Source organism: Limanda limanda, chromosome 18 (genome assembly GCF_963576545.1).
Source record: "Limanda limanda chromosome 18, fLimLim1.1, whole genome shotgun sequence".
Lineage (NCBI taxonomy): Eukaryota > Metazoa > Chordata > Actinopteri > Pleuronectiformes > Pleuronectidae > Limanda > Limanda limanda.
The window spans coordinates 6291694-6317493 of NC_083653.1; the positions used below are offsets into that span (position 1 = coordinate 6291694).

At 45.4% G+C, this 25800-nt stretch overlaps 1 protein-coding gene across 3 annotated transcripts in view; it reads right to left on the bottom strand.

The window, feature by feature from the left end:
• The window catches only part of LOC133024027 (glutamate receptor ionotropic, kainate 2-like), a 61522-nt gene that overhangs the window by 17095 nt on the left and 18627 nt on the right, over positions 1-25800 (bottom strand). For 2 of the 3 annotated variants that reach the window (XM_061090975.1, XM_061090974.1), the window contains 5 exons: positions 25473-25640; positions 24446-24703; positions 21746-21927; positions 20089-20142; positions 18379-18552 (listed from right to left, as the gene is read on the bottom strand). In XM_061090975.1, coding sequence (XP_060946958.1) covers positions 18379-18552; positions 20089-20142; positions 21746-21927; positions 24446-24703; positions 25473-25640 — 836 coding nt within the window. Of the gene's footprint in view, positions 1-18378; positions 18553-20088; positions 20143-21745; positions 21928-24439; positions 24704-25472; positions 25641-25800 lie in introns of all 3 variants that reach the window. The other variant, XM_061090973.1, reaches the window with a different exon arrangement.

The window sequence follows — 25800 nt, forward strand, 5'->3', positions numbered from 1 at the left end:
TTGAGCAGTTAAAGCCTCCATTCCATACACCTCCCTCAGCTTCTGTTTCCACTGTAGTCCAGGCAAAGTAGCGTTTTAAGACCGACTAATTGTAAAAGAATTTTTTTCAGCATAGATCATTTCTATGAGGTGTCCAGAACAACATACTAAAAGTCCTAAGAAATCCTAGTTGAGGAAATATGTTTAATTCTCATCAATGTGTGCCAATAAGGCCCGGCAACAATACAGCCCAAAAAGACTATTTTTTCCTTTACTCCAATCAAAATAGTTTCTTTGAAAATGAATTTGAATCTGCAAATGAGCTATACACTTATCGAATATGATCCAAATACACCCAAATAGGCTTACTTTTTTCCTTTACTCCTACCACAATAAAACTTAACATAGTAAAAGTATTTATGAAAAGTAACTTTTTTTGTATTACAAGTTTCTTTTGAAATGAATTTGACAAGCACATGAGCTCCACACTTATTGAATATGTCCTAATTTGCATAGGCAGAAACACCATTCATATGTATGACAAATACATACATAAATTCATTTTCAAAGAAACTTGTAATACAAAAAATGTTACATTTCATGGTTACTTTCATTGTGTAAAGTTTCATTTTGATTGGAGTAAAGGAAAAAAATTGTCTATTTCGGGTGTATTGTTGCCGGGCCTTATTGGCACACATTGATGAGAATTAAACATATTTCCTCAACTAGGATTTCTTAGGACTTTTATCATGTTATTCTGGACACCTCATAGAAATAATCTATGCCGAAAAAAATTATTTTACAATTACTTCTATTTTTGGCTCCAAAATGGGCTACTTTGCCTGGACTACTGTGCCACTGTAGGTGGCTGTGGATTCAACCATTTCATTGTCACCATTTTCCTAGCAGTCATCAAGAATATATGTAACAAGTGCTCTTGGTCTCTTGTGTACATGCCTTCAGGAGTTAGATCGACAAGAAACTGACTTGGGGTGAATAGTATATTAATTCCCAAAACTTTATCTATCTCGCTCTTTATCCCCTTCCAGAAAGGAAGCATCATTGGGCAACCCCGAAATATGTGTGAGTGGTCGCCAACCATTATTATTAGGCTTTTTAGAGCAATTGTCGATTGCCTTTGTCCACATGACCTTTAATCCGTCCATTCGTTCACCTGCTGGGGAGCATAAGAAGTTCTGGGTGAAGTCCCGGGCGACTTGCTTTACTCCTTAGTCGGGACAAGGGAGCGTAAATTAGGAGTAATGCCAGCAGTAAACGACCCGCACAAATGGCACAGTGTCTCAGCCTGTTAGTAGAAACACCCGGCCACTGTCTGAGGCTCTGCGAAGGCTCCGCCAGGGAGAGTCTCTCAGTGGAAGGCCGGCCTGTCAGTGTGAAGACTAATGGTTCCTGATGGTTGTGCCTGTTCCCCAGAGAGAGGCAACGCAAAACAGGCACCAGTGCAGATGGGACAACTGTGACTGGCACACTTGCTATAACACGCTAAATACACACACACAAGGTAGAGCAGGGACACGTGGAGAACGGTGCTTCACACAACGCCAGAAATAAGTCATCAGAAGGAGTAAAAATGCTCGACCTCAAAATCTCAAACGCTGCCGTGCTGAGATTTATCTTGATCTGTTCCTCGCTGCCTGGAACACGCTCTGTGCTCGTTGCCTCCGTCCACACAGTTTGAGCCGCTGCACGTTTCCCTCAGATCAACACTGGGCTGCTTATATAGTGCAGATCCTCTTTTCCCGTGGTCCCACACAGGCTGAAACACACTGTGGTGATCGTATTTGACAAGTCCTGGATGACCAACCTGCGCGGGAGCATGAGAAACGACTTTGAGAACACAAAGTCTCCGCAGCTATAGGGTCTGTGCGGTTTTCCCGGCTGTCGGGGAGAATGATCCGTGCTCCGGTACAGAGAGACCGCCGAGCTGCTGCTTAGCGCGTATCAGTTCCCTATGTTGTCTCCATAGGCGCAGTGGAGCATACATGCCATCCACGTGGGAGAAGAAGGGAACGCACGAGGGGGTCTGGGAGGGGCGAGATGAAAATTATGCTTCACGTACAATTTATTCGAAACCTTATTTATGGTGGCAGGCCAATTAAAGGAATAAATCTGCCGTCCAGCAGGGAGGAGGGAGGGAGGAGAGGCGGGAAGGAGGGGGAGCTCACGTGTGGTTACCGCGGTTGGCAGATTGTCAGATTTTTAGTTCCCCCCCTCCCCCACCCACACCCCGGTCCCCCAGTTCTCCTGTGCTTTTGGAGTTGGTGGCTGCTGATGTCAAAGGCAGCAGCAGATCAGAGGATGGGAGAGCAATCTCTGCACTCTTTCATCCCTGCTGCCTCTCTGGGAAATGGAAGAGCTGCAGCGCCGTATCTGCTCTCCCAGCGTCGGCATGTGTGTGTGTGTGTGTATGTGTGTGTGTGTGTGTGTGTGTGTGTGTGTGTGTGTGTGTGTGTCCGTGCCGGAGCGTGCACGGCGGTGGCGTTTTGTGGCAAATGCTGATTAGGAAAAAGAGTCTGCCATTCCACTAATCTGTTTCTTGAATAGAGAGGAGGATTGTTTACAACACAGCCAATATCCAAACACTATTTTTCTCCAATGAAGGGAAAGTTAATCATGTTCAATCATCCAGTTGTTGTGTTGCCAACGTTGTACAAAAACACACAATTGGACTGAATCTAGGTTTTTCTGCAGGTGCATTTTCAAAAGCAAACTACTCAGTGGGAATTCAGAGATGTCGTAACAATCACATTCAGACTCAGTTCGCCGCCGTCCATTGTAAATGCACAGGATGTGTTTTGAACTTTTTTTATTAAATTCAGTTTGCATGTTTCATAGTTGAAGTCATGAAATCCAAACCAAAAAACCCTCCTCTGCTTCTACAAATCTGTTTTTAATAAATATTTCTTCACTCGAATTTTGCTTGTGTCCTTTCCTCCAACAATTATCACTATTCTATTCCTCCATCTTTATTCAATTTGGCCAAACTAATCACAACAGCTATAAATATCTTCGGTTAAAACAAAAAAAAAATTTGACAACCTGTCTGCTAAAAACAGACGCTGTCTTAAAGTCCTGCTTGGAAGTTTATTTTTACTTTTCTTTTCATATAATGCGTAGAGTAAAAAGTCCGGCTGAGGATATTTTAGCACAACCTTGATGTGTGACAGGAGGCTGATAATTAATTTCATGTCAGCTCAACAGATGTTACCTCCCACATTTGACTACAGGACGTGATGGAACACTTTGTTTTTTCCCAAAACTCGACGCGGCACAAAGAGCATCCAGCTCAATCTGTTTGTTCCTGTCATCTTTAAGTCGGGGTTTTGCATCAGAATCAGCCGGAGGTGAGACAGTTTCATTGGTTTTTCATGAATATGTTTTGTCAGTTTGTTTTGTTTCAAGGTTTTAATACCCTGCACATAATAAAAAAAAACATTTAAACCAGCGACGATTTATTTTCCTGCGGCACGAATCTCAAATGGCTCGGGGAGAAGGAAGATTTTATGAATAAATGTGAGATTTAATTAACTTCTAGAACGGTTTTATATTTTCGTATGCAGTTCTGTGTGGAAGTATAATTACAAGCCTGCGGTTGTATGCCTCGAACAGCCAGTGCGGCTTCAGTCCTCTGCAAATGCATGGGGTCGCCGTGACCTTCAACCATGGAAATCAGTTAATCAAAATTTGAAGAAATTCCCTAAAGACAGACTTGAGGAAACTTGTTCATGAGGCCGAAACCGGTTTTGACCACTCAAATCGAATCAGTTAATCTGTGAGCCTAAGTGAACAATTGCTTCAAGATTCTTAAGATAACAAATTCATGTGGCTAAAAGGGATTTGAGAGGTTTCCGTGGTCTTGACCTTCTATGACCAATCACCAAAATCAAGTCAGTTCATCATCCTGGAGTCCAAGTGAAAATTTCTTCTAAATTTAAAGACATTTCCTCAAGGTGTTGCTGAGATGTTGCATTTACAAGACATAAAAAGTTGTTTTGTAAGGTCAGTGTGACGTTGACCTTCGACCCACAACCACCAAATACTAATCACCTAATCCGGGAGGCCAAGTGAATATTTGTACCAAATTGGAAGAAGATCTCTCAAAGTGTTCGTAAGATATCGTGTTCACAAGGCAACAAAAGGGTCAAGTGACCTTTGAGTGCCAAATTCGAATCACTTCACCCGTGAGTCCAAGTAAATGTCTGCACCAAATTTAAATAAATTCCTTGGAGGACTTCTTGAGATATCATGTTCACAAGTATGGGACAGATGTACAACCAGAATATCAAATGTCTCTGGCCACTGTCACCGTAGTGGAGGCATAAAAATGTACGACTACAAAATATACATAATAATAGTGATAAAATAAGCTAACACAGTAAATCATATTCAGTATTTGTGTAGCAATCTAGTTTCAAGATGTAGACTTTGAAATGGCCTCACAACAACACTGACAGTTAATATGTTTACTACAGGATCAATCTGGGCGACATTAGAGACAGGAATTAGTTTGTTGTAACACAAAGATGGATGCGTATATATTTGAGGAGGAGGAGGAGGAGAAACAGTTTAATAGATGTCGTACAGTGCAAACACATCTGAGTTGCTCCTGTGTTTGCACTCCGAGGCCAAAACACTCCCCTGAATCCCCCATGAGCCTCTTTGTTTGAATGATTTATGTCATTCTGTTAGCTCCCCCACCGCCGACTCAACAACCCTTCCTGGAAATATTTCCCCCATCTTTTAACTTTTGCCCGCCGTGATATATCAAACATCGCTCCGGCTCGGATGATTTATGCGGTAAAGATCTTTTTTCCCGACTCGCCTTTGGTGCAGAACAATTCCTGAAAAATCCCCTCGTGATGGAAGCAAAAAAAAAAACACGGGGTGGTTGCTGGAAGAGAGGAGAGATGTGAGGAGTTGACGTGACGGCTCACACCACCGGCAGATTGCGCTCAATTCAAAACAATCTGAGAGCGATCGCGGTTTTTATTTCTCAGCCGAGCTCAGGTCCTGTGGGGTGTTTTTCTTTTAAGTGCTTAATGCGAAACCAATCTTCAACCACGGGGAGGGGAAACTCGGACAGAGATGGAAGGTTTCAAACAAGATGCCCAGAACCTCTGCTGCCTCACCTCTCTCTCTCCCTCTCTCTCCCACTCCAACACCCACGTAATCATTCAAAATCACACAATCCCCCCCCCGCTTCACTAGACCTACTCGTAGATGACCCTGTCCTTCGCCAAATGACTCACATCCCCGCCTCCCCCCCACACTTTACATCTTTCTTTTCCAGGCCTTGATATCTCAGTTCATCTTTCCATTTCTCTCTCTCTCTCTCTCTCTCGTGAACGCGCTACGTGAGCAGCATATATCAACACACATGCCGGAACCAATTAGCAGGATGTGGTGTGTACACAAAAAAACACACAGTGACAAAACTCAACTTTGCCGACTTCCCAGAGGCTTCTGCCTCATTTGACGTATCTGCCTGCGGTTTCCTCCTTTAGAGCAGGTGAGCTGCAAACTCTACTGAGCTGTGGCTGCTGCGTGTGCGTGTCTGTCTGTGTGTGTGTGTCTGTCTGTGTGAGTGTGTGTGTGTCTGTCTGTGTGAGTGTGTGTGTGTGTACACAAAAATATTCATTTCTTTTACGGCATCAGTATTCACAGCAGCTCTCCTCCTGTGCATAATTCCATAACTCCTCTGATAACGTAGCACCCTGACAAACGACGTCTCTCTTTCTCTTCTCACCTCTTCTCAATCACTCATCCCACTCATCACACACACACACACACGCACACACACACGCACACGCACACGCATTCACGCCCCACTACCCTTCTGGAGATGGACGTGTGCTGCGGCTGCTTGTGTACAGTGGAGCTCCACTGTTTGTACGTATCACATACATCTGATTAGCCCTAATAAGATCAACACTGACCTGTTATTCACCACACATGGCTGGATTGCTGCTGCCAGGCACAGGGCAACAACAAACACAAACACACACACACACACACACACACACACACACACACACACACTGGCAGCATCGCCAGCAGCAGCAGAGTCACAATGTCATCAGGGGGGAGAGAGAGAGAGAGAGAGAGAAGCTCATTGTTTTCTCCGAGCGTGAAGTCTCAGCCCTCAGATCACAGACAGGCCCTCGGGGGGTTTGATGATTTGATAGAAGAGGGAGGTAATTATTCATTTCATTCCATAGTTTATGTGTATTTGTGCCGATTCACCGCACACGGTCAGCGCAGCGCACGTATCGCTGTCGTAGTATTACGCTGTCAGCTAAATTGTTGCATTTTTTTTTAAACTTCATGATTTTTTTGCAATTTAACCTTCACTCGTCGAAAGCAGATTTCCACGTAAGAAATATACACCATTAAATCATAATTTCTGCTTTATTGAGATTCAACCCGCACCAAGCTAATTATTAGCGTTATCTGCCGAGATGAAATTTTCATGAGGGACACGGACCGTTAGCTTAGCATAAGGACTGGAACCAGGGTGAAATAACTGTCCCCTTTCTGTGGAGTAAGGGCCAGTCAAATAGATTAAACCAGGGGATGTAACATGTTAGTTTGTGATGCTTTTAGGCAAATTTAGTTTTCTAGTGGACGGAAGAAGGTTCCCAGTCTGTATTCTACAATATTACACTCACATATATTGAACCTGAATGGCTCCTGTCCAGAACAATCCAATCAAGCCGCACCAAACACTCACAGATATCAGTCCCTGGAATATGCGTGATCTTTCTCATCAAGACCCATGCATTTTTTTCCTCTGAGAAATTGGTGAAAATGTCAAAAAAACAAACTTAAAGAAAGTGAATAATACATTTCCAGGATTTATTCAGATCCGTGCCAAAAATTGAATGGGTTCTTTCTTGGCACAAGTCCCATCCCTCCACCGAGTGTCATGAGAATCTGTTCAGTCGTTTTTGCTGCAAACAAACAAACAAACAAACAAAGCAACCAACACTCAAACGGATGGGGTAGAAAATCTAACCATGGTGGTGATAACAAGCAAATATGACTGGGATGCACATGTTCACGGTGTCTAAAAACGTCATTGTCTCCAATTGACTCATATCTAGCTTCTCTACTTTTATTGTCTGGATTCGTTCTATCCCTCTTTCTCTGTTTAAATTGGCTCATTTACCCTTAATGTAAAATGGAACCCAGTGTTCCTGGTGACGGTGGCTACTTGAGGCCCTCGGTGACCAAACCGTGTGAGTGTGTTGGGAAGTTTCACTCCAGTAATAAAATAAAAAGAGTTGAGAAACAGTGAAATGTGACACATGTGATTCATGGGCCACATTACGGCTGTTTCAGGCCTCCTAACAGAGAGAGGGGCGAACGGGCGGAGGAAGAGAAAGCCCTCAGGTGACCGGGGCTCCTAGTGTCATCTCTCTCTGTCTCCAACTCTCCCTCCGTCTCTCTCTGTCCCCTCCTCTCTGACGGCCTGTTCACCTCCAGCTCACTTCCGTCTCTCCTTCCCTTCTTTTCCTCTTTGTCTCTCTTTTAGCATCTTACCTCCTCCTTCTTCTTCCCCCGGGTTGCTCTCTCCAGCATTTCACTGAGCCGTGGGTATATGTGGAGGCTTTGCCAGCGCCGTCACTGTCATTTCTACTCTTTCTTTTGTGCGTCGGAGGTTTAATCCCTTTCTCACATTGCATTTCCACATGCTGAGGCAACAGAGCAGCCCCGTTGCATTTTTTAAAATTAGGTTTTTGTCACAGGGAAAGGAAGTAAGAACCGGCTTTCTCACGATGAGGACCCCTGGGTAACGGATCCATTGATTTATGGATTTATGTGAAAGCACATTCATGGCTCTATTGTAGATTTGAAGAGGGATAAAGAACTACACAGCAGAGAATTCTATAGTTAAAAAGAAATGTTCCTGTGGGAGTGATGAGAGAGTGAGTTAAAGTCTGTTTGATGGATGTGAATATACATTTATTCAGTATTGATGTTGTCTTTCTCTTATCAAATACTGACAGAAGCTTTAACGTTGAAACAAAAACCTCCGCTCTGACCTCACACTGTTCTTTTCACAACATTTTCACCTTTTAGTTGAGGGCTGGTGGTTCAACCCCAGTTTCCCCCATTCCACCTGCCAAAGTGTCCTTGGGCAAGTTACTGAACCTAAACTCATGTTTGAGTGAATGTCTGATTGGCAAGATTTGAAATCTGAGCTGCTCATCACTGAAACATCAACCAGAGTTACTACAGTTCATCCTGAGGTGAATATGTGCACGTGTGTACATTTCATGACAATTTTTACAGTTGTACATGTATTTCAATTGAAACTTAACTGTGAACCTCAAGGTCACGCAAGTGGAGAGGTCGGGGGATTCAATAGAGTCAGTGCATTCATCCTCTGGAGGCCATGAATACGTAATAGTGGAGATATTTACGTCCGGATCACAGACTGTGGATGAAGACATCATCTCGAACATGGTTTCTGTCATTTTACATAGTTCCTATCCCACTAATTTATTCAAGTGCTAATTTATTCAGTAAGTTTTGTTCCGATGAGTTAATTAATGCATAAAAACGAGGGGTGAAATACCATGATTAATGGTTGAAACATTTTCCAATTAGCCCACACTTTGGCTCCCAATGAGCAAGATGGTACCAATCGTATCCAGGACATTTTGGCTTAATGTCTGGCTGGTGGGAGGAAGTGGGGACACGTCGTCCATCTTTACATCCAGTCTGTGGCCTGGACTGAAGCGGTGGACAAACGGACGCTGCGATCCCCCGGAGCGATGCTACTAGTGTGGCTGAAAATGTCACAGACTGTTACTGTTGGGCGCTGCACACGAGGAGCGACCAATACGACACTTGTCAAAGTAGAGGCGGTGAATCCTCCCGAGCAGTGGCGTCCCACCAGAGCCTTCAGGCAGCAGCATGCTGTTGGCAGCACTGTCCACTTCAGAGTCCGGCCTAATTAGCACCACGCTGCCTAGCCTACCTCTGATTAAGTGGCTGTTTAACATGATGGCCTTTCCTCATATTTAATCAGCCTCCAGCCAGGTCTAGCTAAAGAGGCTAGTAGGTGCCCACTCCACAGGGTTTTCATTACTTATGTCCGATATTTTCCACAGCAACAAAGCTTTCACGACTCAAAACCCCTTGAAAACAAGCCAAGACACGAGTTGTGATTAAACGGGGAGTCACTTAAGAGCTCGGCTTCGTCGGCGGGCGACCAGCGGTTAGCGCCGGACGCTTCGGAGTGGAGGAGGAGGAGGAGGAGAGAGGAGTGTGTTGTGACGGCTAAACAGTCCTTTGCATCTCGCTACCATCTGGTGGAGAGGATGCAGGCGCTATGGAGGGAGTCCGCACTTGATTTATAGTGTAAACAACACAGGGAGTGTTAATTACATCGGGGGTGCTCCTGAACAGTGGGCACACAGGGCGCCACTCCACAAACCCAACATAGACCGATGCTACCAATTAAAAAAAAAGTGGAGCCGGAACATCTTTTTGTTTATCTTATATTTCATGAGAATTGGGCGACAATACAGCGTGAAATCCTCTTTGTTTTCCAAGTGTGCAAACAAAGAGACGTGCTTTTTGTAACGCATTTCTCTAGAGATATTTTCGTTTGTGGGTCACGACAATGCACACGCAAAAATATGATATGATATCTACTCGGACGTGATTTGTTCGAAGGGGATTGTGGTGATTTAAGACTTTTTATCAGAAGTCTAAGGAAAAAAAGCCTGGTGCTGGAAACGTCACTGGCAAATAAATCCTTTCACGGGAACCCTAGGTGTGCAGATTTTCTCTTTTTCAAATAACACATCATCTTTCATACTTTTTGGGGAAATTAGATACTAAATAAAGTGGAGTATAAAGTACAATCTCTGCACCTGATTATATATATACTGTTCTTGTTCTTTCTCTATACATTCTGTACAGTATATGTGCGTATAGGTGGGAGGAGCCGCCTCTCAAAGGATGACAGCTTGCCTAAAGACCCCAAGGCCAGCCAATGTCCCTGAGCACCGGTGTGACCATGACACTCGGCCCCCCCCCGCTGCCTGCTCCCGTCTCCAGGGGCTGATTGTGTGATAGTGATCTGATGATGGTTGTAGTCCCTGATTGCACAGGCTTTTATTGTCCTATATAACATCAGCAGGCGCCTGCTTGCATTATTCTGTCGAGGAATGTCTGTCGCATGTGACCTGCAGGAGGATATTTGTGTTTTTTTTGTTGTTTTAACCCATTTGTATTGTACTGAATATCCCCTGTTTTCTTTTTTAGTATATAAAGATAATAAATTAAAGCCACATTAAAGTGAAACGTGCTTAAAAAGACAAAGGATAATATATCTCTCCTTTTAAATACCTCCGCTCCCTCCGCCTGCTCTCGCCCACAAAAGGCTTCTGTGGACCGAGGGAGCAGTGGTGCTAATAACGTTGATGCTGTGCCAAGCCCAGCTGGTGGTGCCCGGCACAGGGCAGCGAGTGTCTGCTCTACACAGTTGCTGTCTTTAAAAGGCTCGCTCCTCTGCCAACTGGGATCAGACGGAGTGAGATCACATCGGCGTAATGGACGCCACCGACCCGGTGCATGTGTGTGGAGCTCGTTCTGTTCCCTCTTCATGTCCTGTATCAAATGCTTCATCAAAACGACACGAGGTTCTATGTAGCTGCAAAAAGAGCTGGAGAGCAGGTTGCATTGATACCGTATAAGAGACATTTGACCAAACTGTATCTGATTTATAAACCAGAATTTGCTTTGTAACCAAAATATATACTGAGAGGGATATTTCTGAAGGTTTTTAAAGATATATTTTGAGGATTTTCGCCTTTATTGATGGACAGTTCAAGCATGAATGAGAAGAGAAGATGTGGAAAACGTGTGTTAGCCCGGGTGTTGTGGTTGAAAGATAAAAAGTAAACTTGTAAATGCTCTTTAGAAAACGCTGCTTCTGAACCGAGGTTCGGGGGCATTTCTCTACCTCGACTCCTTCTCACTAATTGGTTGAAATGTCGATACTAATATATCTGCGGTAACTCTGCAATAATCACAGTCAGGCTGATGTATTGGTTGTTGCATCCAAACAGAATCCGCTGCACAGATCTGCTTCGTATGGATATTGGAGATGAGTTCACTGAATGCTGCAGGATCGTATTTAAGCTGCAGGCTGAAGACTGAAGTCGGCCGCAAACAAATAAAAGAACTCCCTAAATGCCGGATCTAATATCCAGTGGAGTTCATTGGTGCAGTGATATTTATCAGGCTAAATTAGAGTCCTCTATTCAACACCACAGCGACTGGGGAGCACCACATTTGGCTCCACACTCGTGCTGAGGACCCTGATGGGGAGGACATGTTGTAGGGATGCAGCTCGCAGGGAGAGGGATCCATGAGTCGGGATTCTCCCTCTATTGTTAGTATGGTATATTCTGGGCAGCCGAGAGGTCGATGTGGTTGTTGAAGTTGGAGATGATGTAGGAAACTCAGCGGACCTCGTTCTTGTTTGTATAATATGTTTATTACACAGAAGATTTGCAGGTCAGGACGGGCAGCATGGTATACCCGGAGAAATCACACGCCAAAAGTGAAGTCTGACTTCCAGGGGTCGGACACACAGTATATATAGAGAGATTGGTTCCGCCCATGACTTCAGGTAAATGCCGTCCCCCCTGGGATTTCTGACTAAAGAAAGACATGTTTTTGTTTCCGAACATGAAGACACATTGGTCAAGAACATTCCTTCTACACCCATCCATTAGCTGGTCAGAGGTCATTCCCAAAGTCAAGGATCATTTCGAAAAGGTAATATTGACAATACACCACTGTTCACACACATACACACACTTTACATACACGCCAGGAGGACGACCCGACGAGATCCGACTGATCCCAATCCAAGAAGAACCTCTGTCATGCCCAGTATCAATATATAAGCTATGTACGGACTTTGTGTAAGTGCCTTTTTTCCTGTGCAGCTTACTGCGTAGGACTGGAGGCCCATGCCTGGGCCCACGCATGATCATTTGCTAGACACCGCAGTTTCCTGACCTGTGACCTCTGAATAAACCTGCTTAATTTTAACTTGAGAACGACGCCTCCTGCCTTTGATTTCCACCCGCAACAGTAAAGAACTTCTAAGGTAAACATCTGGAGGACTCTCTGAAGATGTCTGAGAGTCCAGAAGGCAGGTATCAAAAACGTAAGCCTGTCATTATGTTTTGAACACACACCAAAATTATCTACTCTAACGAATATACGACATCAGATTACAGGCAGCCGAGTGCTTCCCTACCACGAACGCTCGGCGTGTTCCGCAGCTCGGTACAGGACAGTCCAAACACACGCTTGTATGTAAACATGCGCGGTAAAACACGTTCTAACGAGAGCGTAGCTGCCACCTCGCGGGCTCCTGTGTGTGTGTGTGTGTGTGTGTGGGCGGATCCCACCCGACTCCCAGCAGTCCTTGTTAATGCAGCAAGGTGTCTGTTCTCTCTCTCTCTCTCGCTGTGCATCTCTCAGCAAACCTGCTTCCTCTCGTTTTCCCCTCGGACTTCACTCGCTGCTCACGGTATCCAGAACTCAAGCCTAAATGGAGTTTAGGTATATCCACTCAAAGTGTACTCACTGTAGTTCTGCAGTAAATGTACTCCTTAATGTTCTGAGAGGTAATGGACTAAGATTATTTAACAGGCACAACAGGCAATTGCATTTGGAGAAGTAATTTAAATAACAGCAATCAGAATTTTGTATAAAAAGTACATGAATATTGATAATTTCTAAAAGTGCAAATAATTTGTTTACATCAGTCTTTCTAAAGCTTGTGAGCAACCATTTCATGACTGTAATAATTATGTAGACATAAAAGCTAGTTTTGATTTGCTCTTTTTACCATGATTTGGATGCTGAACAATAGAACCCTACTGTATTTCATTTTTCTTTATTTCTCTATTTATACGAGCTGAGATTATTTGTACGATGTAACCAGGTAATCACATTAAAGCCTGTTAACATAACAAGTGCATTGTAATAATGACGCTCACTAGTGTGCACCCCCCCATGTAGGACCCCTTATGAAAAACACATTTAAATTTACTAGATCCAGGTCTTTATTTGGATCTGCACCAAATTTTACCGGGACCTAACCCGGATCCTTCTACTAAGTTTTATAACAATGCGTCCAGTTGTTTTTGCGTAAACTTGCTTTGGCAACAACTTGTCGATCACCTTCAAAATATCACATTTAACTACAATAAAAAAAGTTAAAATAGTCACTGTTGAGATTTCTAATGTTAGTTTCTCTCTGTGCTGACAGAATTCCAACCATATAAAGATAGAGGTAGTTTTAACTAGATATTAGGCATTCATACAAATGATTTTAATAATAACCTTTCCTTCCTAGGGTTTAATCTGCAAATTATAAATCTGTGCGTCACATTGATGGTCAGTCTCACAGCTGTCTTGATAGGAGGTCAGACAGAGTGACGTTGTTGACTTAATTTTGTATGTTGCTTTGGTTTCGAGGAGCCGAATGTTTACAGTCAGGATTGTGTTGATGAAGCAGAAAACATAATAATCTTTTCTCCAATTGTAAACACCTTTGGCCCACATTGCATCTGCTGGTTCAAGGTCTTTTATGAAGTAAACAGGTTGCCTAGCAACTATAGGGTCATTGGGAGTGTCTTCCTGTTCACTTCCGTATTCCAAAAGCCCGGAGGATGGATTACGCCTGCGCACTTCCGAGGAGGAGGAACGAAGATCTACTGCTATAAAATAGACAGATGCCGGATGTTCAGCGCACTCTAATACAACTAATGTACTGGAAGCCCATTGCTTTGCTGTAACCTGTTCATTGTCTCCTAAAGAAATACTTTGATTGAGCAAACCGAATTCGGCTCTTCTTCTCTTAAAGGATAAACGATCACGCTTCAACATCACAGTAGCTCAGATCAGCTCCAAACGACTAATGTATTGATGCCCGGGGGGGGGGAACAAACACAGATTGAACTCTGCACCCAAGCGAACTGGGACCGAGCGGATTCATCCCGACACTGACGACAAAGTCAACACGATCAATGTCTCACACGTCTAAAATACTGTACATGCACGCTCTGGATTTAGGTCTCAGAACAACAACCAGGGGCTCGACTCACGGGAGAGATTTACACGAGCGGCAGCGTCACGGCTCACAAACGTCAAGTCGGTCACAAATTACAGATAAATCTTGCCAGGTCCGCGGAGGGGGGGGGGCTCTCGCCGGGCACGAGGCTGCAGGCAGGGAGGTTTGTTTTGATTAGTGAAATGTGTCACAAAATTAACGGGGTAGGAAATGATTTCGTGTCGCAGATCAGAGCTTTCACGCTCCAGATTTTAGCTGAATTGAGACGTCGGCGTGCGCGTGCATCGACGAATCCCCTTGTGTCCCGTGGGGGGGGGGGGGGGGGGGGCTGGGGGAGACGGCAGACTGCCAATAACAACTTTATAGGGAAACAGTAACTAAATGCGAACACGGCGAAATGGCTCCGGCTGAAGATGCACCAGAGTACACAGAATTATAGGATTAGTTATAACATGAGAGGGAAATATATCTCTTTAATCATCCGTGTGGAGGAGGAAGAAGAAAAGCAATTACAGTCTCGCATTAGGGGCCAGGCTTTTTAAATCATTGTCATTAGCAGTTATTTACAGTATCCTGGGAAAGTTTACACCGTCCTGTGCCGACGTAAAGTCATCGCTCCAGGGCGTGTTTGCAAACCTGCTTACGACGGAGAGAGAGAGAGAGAGAACTCACATTCGGAAGCAGGTGAAGTATCATGATGTGTTTTTCCGAATCATTTAGTTCGTATTAGTGTTGCGAGCTTCTTTATACTGTGAATTAAAAAAAGGAGCAGCCTCATCGCACCACACACACACACACACACACACACACACACACAAACACACATCGCCCCAAACATCTGCTCTCTATTAATAACAGAGTCATTATTATGAGCTATTACACCAGAACTTTCAATTGTGTTGATGACACTGGAGAAAGTCTCGTCCTCTGTTGTGGTAATTACAGCTCAATGAAATAAAGACGTAAATGAAACGATGTAGATGGAGGAAAATAGCTGCAGCCCCCCCCCTTTCTCTCAATTAAATCCAAGTATACACTTAGTTTAGTGAATGGAGGATTTAAAAGAATTCAAATTACAACAAAGCATTAAAATCAAATATGGCATTAGCTGCAGGCGATGATTATACGCAGATGGGACGGAATAATGATCAGATTAGATGCGTAAAATAACAAAAAAGAAAGATCCAATCTGTAAATCGAGCTATCGAAAAAACACAGGCTGTGGGTTTGTTTCCACTGCTGTTAATTCACATAGTGAAGTTTGAGGGAAAACAGTTTGAGCTGTAAACAACTTCAGGGATTCGGTTGAAGAGTCGGGGTCAGTCCTATGTTCCCACAGACCTATGTTCCCACATTTCTAGATTTTTCTGAAAATTAGGGTTAGGGTTAGCAGTGTTGAGCTCAAGAGAGGGTTAGGGTCAGGTTTAGGGTTAGGGTTAGGGTTAGGGTTAGGGTTAGGGTCAGGTTTAGGGTTAGGGTTAGGGTTAGGGTCAGGTTTAGGGTTAGGGTTAGCGGTGTTGAGCTCAAGAGAGTTTGGAATCTAGCTAGCTCCTTCAAATCACCAGCTATGGAATGATGAACCCTTAACTACCAGGCAGAGGTAGAAATGTGGGAACTGTAGGAACATAGGGCCTAATTTTGTAATGAATATTGGAAATGTGGGAACATAGGGCTGTGGGAACATTGGGCTTTGGGAACATAGGGCTGTGGGAACATTGTACTGTGGGATCATAGCGCTGTTGGAACATTGGGCTGTGGGAACATTGGGCTGTGGGAACATTGGGCTGTGGGAACATAGGGCTGTGGGAACATTGGGCTGTGGGAACATTGGGCTGTGGGAACATTGGGCTGTGGGAACATCGGGCTGTGGGAACATCGGGCTGTGGGAACATAGGGCTGTGGGAACATAGGGCTGTGGGAACATAGGGCTGTGGGAACATAGGGCTGTGGGAACATCGGGCTGTGGAAACATAGGCACGCTCCCGTTCATTCACACACTGATAATGAAGTTTGAGGGAAAACAGTTTGAGCTGTAAACGACTCCAGGGATTTGGTTGAAGAGTCGACGGAGGACGGAGGCTGACGGTGTCACGCCCACAAACTCCACTAATTAGCTTAGTGTTCTGCGTGGCTCCGCCTCCGAGAAGCCGCCGGCAGAAAAAGAGTTGAGAGGCCGTCTCGTTATGCATGGTTCCCCCCCCGCTCGGCCTCACCCAAGGCACCGAGTGTCACTGTGATGTTACACCAGCCCACATGAATGCGAGGCCGGTGGTGTGAGGAAACATCACACGCAACATCCACCCCCCCCCCCCCACCACCCCCCTGCCCGTCCTCCTCCTACTCCTCCCTCTCATCATCAACCACCCCCTCCCACCTCCTGCTTCCTGCGCCACCATTTTACCTACTTCACCTCCCTCCCCCCCCCCCCCCCCCCATCCTCAATCAATCAATCCCTCATGAAATCACAAGGTGACACGGAACGGCGTCGCCCTGGTAACCACCGCCACACAACTGTTGCCTGGTCAACCAGCGGCAGGAAAAAAAGAAAGAAAAAAGCCGACCAGAGCCCAGTGAGGCTTCTGTGCAGCGGGGGAGCGACAAGGTATGAAGAGAGAGAGGGAAAACAGAGAGAAGGCTGGAGGGAGGGAAGGAGGGTCGGAGGGGGGGGGGGGGGGGCTGGAAGGTCACTCACTGGTACGCTGCAGCCCTCCCCACATTTTAATTTAATGATACCCTCCTGGCTCCTCACGGGCCCCGGGCGCCGCGGCGTTAAATGTCACACACATCTACAGATTAATTAAAGAACGTGTGATTTGCAGAGAAACCAAATATTATTTAAATCCACGCGTTCCTAACGGAGGCAGGAGCCGCTTTTCATAAACACCCGATTATGCTTTTTAATATAGCATTAAAAATGACAATGTGCGGCTGTATGTTCTCGCCGCGATATCTCTTTATTCGCTCGTTATGAAGAATCCTCGGAGGGAGGAGCACTCGACAGACTCAAACACATCAGAGCTGGATGTGTAAAGAGAGCGCTCTAATGAAGTACTTTATCAAGCTTGCACGAGGCTTTGGACGTATTATTTATTATTTAACGCGAGTTCTGGTCCAGTGAGATGTGTCAATATGTGGTACGGGGATCTGACAAAATGATTCATGCAATGCTAATTAATCAATTTTAACAGTCTCCACCAAACAGCCATTAATTTCCGGTGGAGGGGAGAAAAAAAATTAAGTCATTTAACCTCTTTGTGCATTGCATTAATCTTTCTGCATACATAACTGCTCTGCTTGTGTATCTGCACTCGAGTGCCACACGGGAAAAAGGAATGCACATGCTAACGCTGCAGGGAAATAGGATATGTTATTTCTATATTTACAGATAAGATGTTTACATGTCTTTATTTAGGGGAAAGTAAAGTTAAAACGCTTGTGTTGCCGTGACAGCTTGTTTTTATTTTTTTTTCCATTTTTGATTGTGGTTGATATATGAAGAGACATCGGGCACCGCGTGGAATTTGAAGGCTCGTCTTTAAGTCTTTGATGCAAAGACAATTTTTTAAATCACACCGATTTCTGATCCTAAAATCTGCCACGAAGAAAGAAAGAGAGCGGCTGAAAGAAGGAGAGGAAAGGAAGAAGAAGGTGTTTGTCTGCAAGGACGGTGTTGTGAGGGAGGGAGGAGGGAGGATGAGGGAGGGGGTGGGGGTGGGGGGGAAATTGACTGTTTACAGCAAGAGACACAGAGAGAGAGGGACCTTGAACGTCCATGAGCTTCATTCCAGTTTTCACTTTCAAATCACCTTATCCCGGGCTTTTTTGGACGGCATCCTAAAAAATCCAAGGCCATAATTTCCATCCAATTTGCTCCCTCTCTCCGCATGAACACTGACAGATTGTCATATTTTGGCCACGCTCCCAGAGGAGAGTTGTGAGAGGCAGGAGGGCAGATAAACGGCTATTACCATTCACACCGCCTCATTACTGAGCATTTAGACCCAAGAGCGCCAACCCAGAGGCGTGCACGCGCCCAACACCACGGAGCCGCTGATTGACACCTGGCGCTCACCAATTCCCCTCAAAAAAGCAATAAAATATGTCATCCACCCTCATGAAGAAGAGCCTCCAACACGATATCCCCCAAGGTGCACTCTGTTACACGCTGTTCCACTCGGGCACAGGAACCAGCTCCGAGCGTGTTTCTGCACGCACGACATGCCGTCACGTTACGTAAGCAGCACAAAGCAAGTCAGGCCTACCGTCATGAATCCATCCAGCAGGCCCGAGTCCGGCTTGGGGGGGGCCTGCAGCCGCTCCATTGACCACTTCTCGATGATGGACGTCACCTGAGAGCTCTCCGTGTTGAGGATGCGGAACCCCGTCATGTTGACGCCGCTGAAACGATACGGCTCCATGTCCAGGGCGTACAGGTCCTGCAAGCATGACACACAAATCCCAGATGCGTTAGAGCCAGATTCCTGCTCATTTTCACACAACCTTGATGATTTTAAATTAAAAACATTAAGTTGAGTGTCAGCTTTGGCGAAACGAGGTGAGAGGGAGAAGTGCGGCCGAAGGTGTTTCAGGAGTCATCTGTTCTCGTGCCGAGGCAGTCGCCCTGATGAAGGCGCGGCGCTCAAGGTCACAGGCATGGCTTCTGGTGGAGTGCCATCTATCATGTGGAAGTGAAAGGACGACCCAATTGTCCTGCGTACAGCACGTCTGGCACCGCACCAGGCAGATGTCTCTGGGATGAAACCACACAGCTGACGGAGCAGAGGCAAACGCTGGCTGCAGAATGTGTGTGTGTGTGTGTGTGTGTGTGTGCGTGTCACGGTCAATGTTTGCTGTCCCATTCGGAGAGCTGCACGGATGGCTCGGCACCAGTGTGCGGCAGCTTTGGCCGGCGCCGTGGCCTCCAACCTGCCAAACACGGCCTGATGTTAGGAGCAGGCATGTTTCCATCTCCACCAGCGGCAGCAGCAGCAGCAGCAGCAGCAGCAGCAGCATGTGGCCCAAACACGACTATAATCACTGTTCTCGTTCCTTTCCTGATGACATACCTGCTGTCACTCATCCCCCCTCCCCCTTTCATCTAGGGCCTGGCTCTTATGTGCGTCCTGCACAGGGGTAAATGCCTTATTTACTTTTTCCGGGGTCAGCTTTTTCTCCAACCTCTTCACTCAGCCTTTTGCGACCACGCTCCACACCACACACACCCAGCGCGCCCATCATTTGTTTGTTGGAACCATAATGGAGCAAATGGGCGACGGCCTCATCTGCTCGGGGGCTATTATCTGAGCTCTCACTCCTCTGTTTTTTCCCGCGTGCTCAGAGAAGATGTGCCGCTCTTCCTCTGGAGCGCGGCAATCTTTGTAGTGGCTACATCAAAGAACTTTGGCGGACTTCAATCGCTGATGCCAGAGTCGGAATAAAATATCTCCAACGGCTTTTGTTTTCCGCGCTCGGAGCCGCGGACGGCCCGGCGGCGGGGCGGGGGGGATTGGGGGGGTGAGGAAGGTTGCTGCGGAGTTTTGGAAAAACAAGCGCGTTGTAAAACTTTTGTTTCCGCCGAGGATGCTTTAAATGCAAATTGCTTATTTCAAAATCAACTATGACAACGGGTCAGCTTCTCAAGGCCGAGCGTTTCTATTTCGAGAGTCGGGTTGAGGCTCAGGTTCAAGACGCTCCACACAAAGTGAGAATAATAACGTGTTTTCCTTTGAGCGGCTCCTGGTATTTCATTTGGTTCCCGGAGAAGAAAAAGCTGTTATCAGACACTCAAGGCAGACGGATGTTTCTTTGCCTTGCATCAAGTAAAAACTAGTTGAGCACTTGCAGAAAAATACAACCTCACAAACACATTGAACAGCAGATAGAGCCATGAAAAAATAAAAAGACACGCAACATGCATGGTGTGTAATTGCTTTTTTTTCCCCCCAACATTAAACAAGTGCCGGCGTACTTACCAGGGTAGTAAAAATATAATGGTAGTACTCTGTCATCATCCCCATGGCGAGGGCCTGTAGGGAGGAGAACACAGTGGGTGGTGCTGATAAATCAACGATTAATGGCTTAATGAGCTCGATTCATTTTAATTCTTCATTTAACTTTTATTTAACCGTCACTTTTGACGTGTCTTCTCTTGCAGGGAAAACAGCGGAGAGTGAGGAATTTAGCTATAAATAGACTCGCGCATTTTGATTTGGTGCTGATTGACTTCTGATTTACTGAATGAGCATCACACTGAGGCACACTCAGGGGATAACGTCTCAACCATTCTTCCTCTCCATGTTCTACCCCCTGAAAGAGAAATTCACACACAACACATTTAAAGCGTTAAAGGGTTTTTTCAATTAGTTACTTTTCACACAGAACGTGTTGTTTGCACTGATATGGTTTTGTTTATTTCACACCTCCGTCTGGAAGTGATAGGAGGGAAAAAAACAACGTCTAAAACACAACACAAATTGTTGTCTGTGAGAATGGCTCTTCATAGTAAAGAAAATGCAGTGTGTGTGGTCTCGATGAAAAATATAAACACAACTCGAAGATATCGGAGGATGCGCTGAACCGTGCTGTTGACATAGAGCATTTGTGTTGTTCTTGTGAAGTCTCCACCATCAATAAATAATCCTTCTCGTTGCTTCCTGTCGACATACAGCTGTACGGAGACGCTCGTGAGAAGACTTCAATTCAATAAGAACCCCCCGCACTCCTCATAAATAATGTGCCTGTGTTAAATGAATTCAACATGCCTCTGAGCAGAATTAGACTTTCTAATTAAAAAAACCTTTTATTGTGCAACGGAGTGCGTCTATTATGATGGGTCAGTCGCAGAGATCTAATATTCCGCGGAGAGATTAAAAAGCGCAGAGAGCAGAAAGTAGGTATCTGAATCACTCGCATCATTGCTTAAAGAGAGAAGAAAAGTAATAAAAGGTAACACACATGAGCTTATTGTTTTAGGACATGTGCATAATGAACGAACTACGAGTCGGTGTGCCGGGTCTGCGTCGCTTTTAGGGGAAATTATGTAAATGTTGGCGCTGCAGTTAATTCACTTTAATTAAATTTACGATTCACTATGATAAAATGACTTGTCTCATGCACAGATGCAGCAAAACTCTTCCATCAACTTTAGTTACAGAACTGTTTACCATAGACTGTATATAAAGATGGACGATGTGTCTCTGTTTCTTTCCCCTATCCAGAAATGAAGCTATAATATCCCGGATAAGAACGGAGGGAGCGGGGTCCCGTCATTTTGGTTTGGTCCATGTCCCATCTGTTAACATGGAGGAGGCGGAGTTTATGACCTATATTGTTAGCAATCTAGATGCTTTGGCGCCATCATGAAGCCCATCTTTATAAACAGTCTATACATATTGAACCTGAAGGTGAATATTAATTAATAGGGGTGCAGCTAATGAAAAGTCGTTACTAGTTATTGATCAACGATTGAAAACGACTCAGTCTTTAAGGTTACGTCTTGGATTTGTGTGTTTTGTCTCCACTAACATTAGAAAACCTATAGTTACAGTATCGACGACGCCCGAGGTCTCACACGTTTGGTTAGTTGGTGAATCTCCATTTCCACTGTAGCTCGTTAAGTTGGGTTCGTACCTGCTTCAGGATCCACGCAGCCATCTCATGGCCACAATCAAAGATGACGTGGAACTCCTTCGCTTTCTTCATCTCCTTCAGAAGGGGCTTGGCGTCCTTGGTCTCGGTGGGCAGCTGTCGGATCTTCAAACGGATGTTGTATCGTGACGGCGCCTTGATCAGCTCCTGCAGTCGAATGAGACCTGCAGACAAAGACGATACATATAGCGTGAAAAGGGGACTTTTAAAAAAAAAAAGATGCAGCAACGTAGCGTGTTTGATCCGCCGCCATTTTGTATTGTCCCAGATGCTGAGGAGGCCAAAAAGAGAAAACAACTGGTTTCAGTTTTGTCTCGGCAGAGAACGGCTCATATGCATGCCATCCTAATCTGCAGCCTATTGATCCTCCCACTCGTGCCTGGCAAGCCAACAGCCTGCCACAGACCCATCAAGAGACTTTAACACCAAGCCAGCACGTTGCACTCTTTTATACCAAAAGCACGGAATGGAAAGAACATCGATCTGCAAACAGAAACTCCCAATCCCACAGAAGGCTCCCGAATGTTGATTTGCTCTCGTCGTCTATGCACTGCGATGCGATACAGGAGCGATGAATAGGTTTCAATTGTATCGTGATGGAAAGCCGCGGGCCGATCCGGTCTCGTCTGTCTCTCTCACACACTTCAGATGTGCTCTGATGAGGGCGGCTCTGTTTGCCCAGCTTGTTCTTGCCCCTGGGGAGCCTGACGCCGCATACCGAGCGACAATCTTCACCTTTCATTTCTCGAACCACGCGCTCAGGTAGAAAGCTCTCCGGGAGATGCTGTGATGAGATTACAATGACTTTCTCTCCTCAGTAAAGAACTTCAGAGTTCAGGGATGAAAGAGGCTGGATTGATGGGAGAGATGATTACTTGTCATGGGTATAAAAATGGCTGGAGCAGCGAGGGTAGTTCGAGAGGGGGAACTGGAGAGAGATAGGATTTTTTTTTTTTCTTTCTTTCTTTCTTTCTTTCCATGCAACCACTTTAAGATGGCTCAGCCTATTTCTTATTTTGAAATGAAGTGCTGTGTGAGCAGTTTAACGGTGGGACTGTGAGTGGGGCTGGGTCTCCCCGAGGCCTGGGGAAAGATTGGTGTGAAATAGGAACACGCCAGGTCTTATTGTGAAAAGCACCATTGTAGGAGGAATACTGAACCTCCTGGAGCTTTTCCACAGGTAATCCCAATAGATCCCCACACTGGGTCATGTCTGCATCTTCCTGTTTTAGTCCGTGCCCGACACTTTCGGAGGTGTTAAGCAAGAGGAAAAAAAAAATCTGTCAAGGGAGCTCAACGTTTGGGTAACACTGTCAGCGTGGATGTTTGTGGGCTCTGGCTAATGCCTTCAGACTTTCCCCCTGGATCTTCTAACGGCTGTGTGTGAATATTTTATCCCCTCCGATAGTTTTTCCTGCCAGCCGTCAGATAGGCTCCAATCAGCAGCGTGGGGCCCTGGAGCATGAAGCTGTGTGATTACAGCCTGGGACTGGGTGGAAGCGGCGGGGGGGGGGGGGATGCGGTGCGGCTATGCAGCTGTCACACTTTTCAGGGCGTCAGGTGTGTTGCAGCCGAAAAAAACGCTCCCGAAGAGAAGGCCCGGGCGGCTCCGGTCTGACCGAGAGAGAGAGAGGCGAGAGGTCGGCCCTCGGCACGGCGCCGGAGAACGAGGGTGTTAACGTACTGAGCTGCTGGGCACGGAGGAGAAGAGAGGTCAAGGAGATGAGCCGGGGTAATGTGGCAAGCGGGACGAGTCATTGGGATATCATCCAAGGTTAATGCTAGCATGCTGCAGGACCGGCTGTTTACCGAAATGTGTGCAACAGCTGCAAAACTACACGTACCGGTGGCGGCAGTAAAACCAATATCGCCGAGACGCCATTAGCCGATAAAAGCTGCAGAAACGGGTTTTAAATATCTATTTAGTGGCACGATTTAGAACGTCAACCCGCCAGACGATGCTCGTTTTCTCAGAGAAGAGAGTGAATTCATTATGCAACCTGTCGAGAATTTAGACCTCCTCTCGACTCTGTCTAATTTACTTACATTAACTTGTCAGGCACATCAGGCCAAATCGCTCGTAAATTGCGAATACGCATTTGATTATTGTTCTCTTCTCCGCAGCGCTCACACTCTACCTCATAAAGATATCACGGCACTCCGGCTAAAATACGACTGGTCTTTTTAAAATGCATATTATGAGGCACTCCACAAAGTCACGGGATAGACAAAATGGCTCGCAGACACATTTGATGGCCACCCTCAGAGATCAAGTGTCTCCGTGTTATTAATGGCTGTTGTCAGCTCCCACATACTACAATTCTGCATTGCATTAATCTGAAGAGACACTGGGTCATTCTGGGTAATGTGGTTCTCCATTTTTTTCTTTCTTTGCTGCTGCTCACTCTCCTGGAAGGAAGACTGACATGGGCAGCACCTGGAGGACTGAGGCAGAACAGTAAGCTATTGATTTCTAAAATTAACTTGACAGGTTACAAAGCACTCGCTGAACTCTGAGCAGCAGTGATACTTTTTTTTTTTGGAGTTCACCTGGTACCCTCCTGCTCCTCTAGACAGTTTTGGGGGGTGCAGGGCTTTACACACAGCGCATTCATCATCACACACCAAAAAGAAACACAGACAGGACGTGAAGAGGAAGACGGACACCATCTGTACCTGTACCTGTGCTGTCGTCATAGACAACAGTGACCGTCCTCCACTTGAAGAAGTGCACCAGGTCCAGGATGGCTCTGCTGAGGGAGGAGAAGTCGGGGTACAGGCTGACGTAGTACGAGTCCCTGTTGTCCGACACCTGGTGCTTCCACCGGGTCTGGATGTGGGGCACTCCCAGAGCGTTGCAGATGGATTGGACTGCATTGGCCGACGAGCTGTGCGAGGGGCCAAAAATGGCCGCCACCCCGAGGGAGAGCTGGTCACATGCTGGTCGGGAAGAAGTAGAGAGAGTCAGGATTTTTGTTTCTGTTAGATCTACCACCTTTCAACACTTACTGGTCTGTGTCCGTCCACATCAAGCCAAAGAAACAAACCAAAACAGACCACAGTCCGACTGATGTGGCGTTTTGGGGGTTGATGCCAATACCGATATTATGGAATAAAAAAATGTCTGACACCAATATATCAGCTGATTTAAATATTAATCTACATATGATTATCAAACTCATACAAATTAAAAATTAAAAGGAAATGAAATTGAGGCTTAAGATTTCCAAATTTTAAGCATTAAATCTATTATAAATAAGAGAAAACATAATTTCCCGCATTGTTTTCAAGCTCATATCAACTGATTCTTATCGCCCAACTCATGAAAATGTCTGATGAAACACCAACAGATACTGCAAAGAAATTAGATCTATTGATATTAATAAATGTGAAAATATGAATCACATCAGCAGAAGCTCACAGAGCGAAACTAGTACAGACAATAATCCTTAATAAAAAAAACCTTGTTCATGTTTCGCTTATATATGATCTAAATTTCCCCTCGGGATTAATATAAGTATTCATCTATTTATATCTCATAAAAAGTTGATTTCTTCACTTCTAAAACCCTGTAATAATACAAAGTTATATGAGAAACTAAATCACAGTTTTGCTTATCTAGATAATTCCACTGATCAATAATCAATCGTGCTTAATTGCAAACAGAACCAGTGGCTGCTAGATGTGTCGGTGATTCCTCCGGCCTCACCTTTCCTGGAGGCCTCGAAGCTGTCGAAGATGTTGATTCTCTGGATGTCATAGGTCAGCGTGGTGTTGGGGAGCAAGGTGCGGTTCCTGTTGATTGTGTTCAAGGCAAATTTAAAGGCGAGTTCCTCTGCTCCGGAGGGGCCGCTCTCGATGGATTCAAATATTCCTCCTGTGGGCCGAGAGGAAAAACAAACAATATGAGCGCAAGAACTGAAGAACTCACAACGGCCAATTCCTTCTCCTGTAATTGTAATAGATTCGTTAACACGAGTGACAATCAGGTAAATGTTTGACCTGATCGAGGCCGTTACAGCTTGAGCAGTGCTATC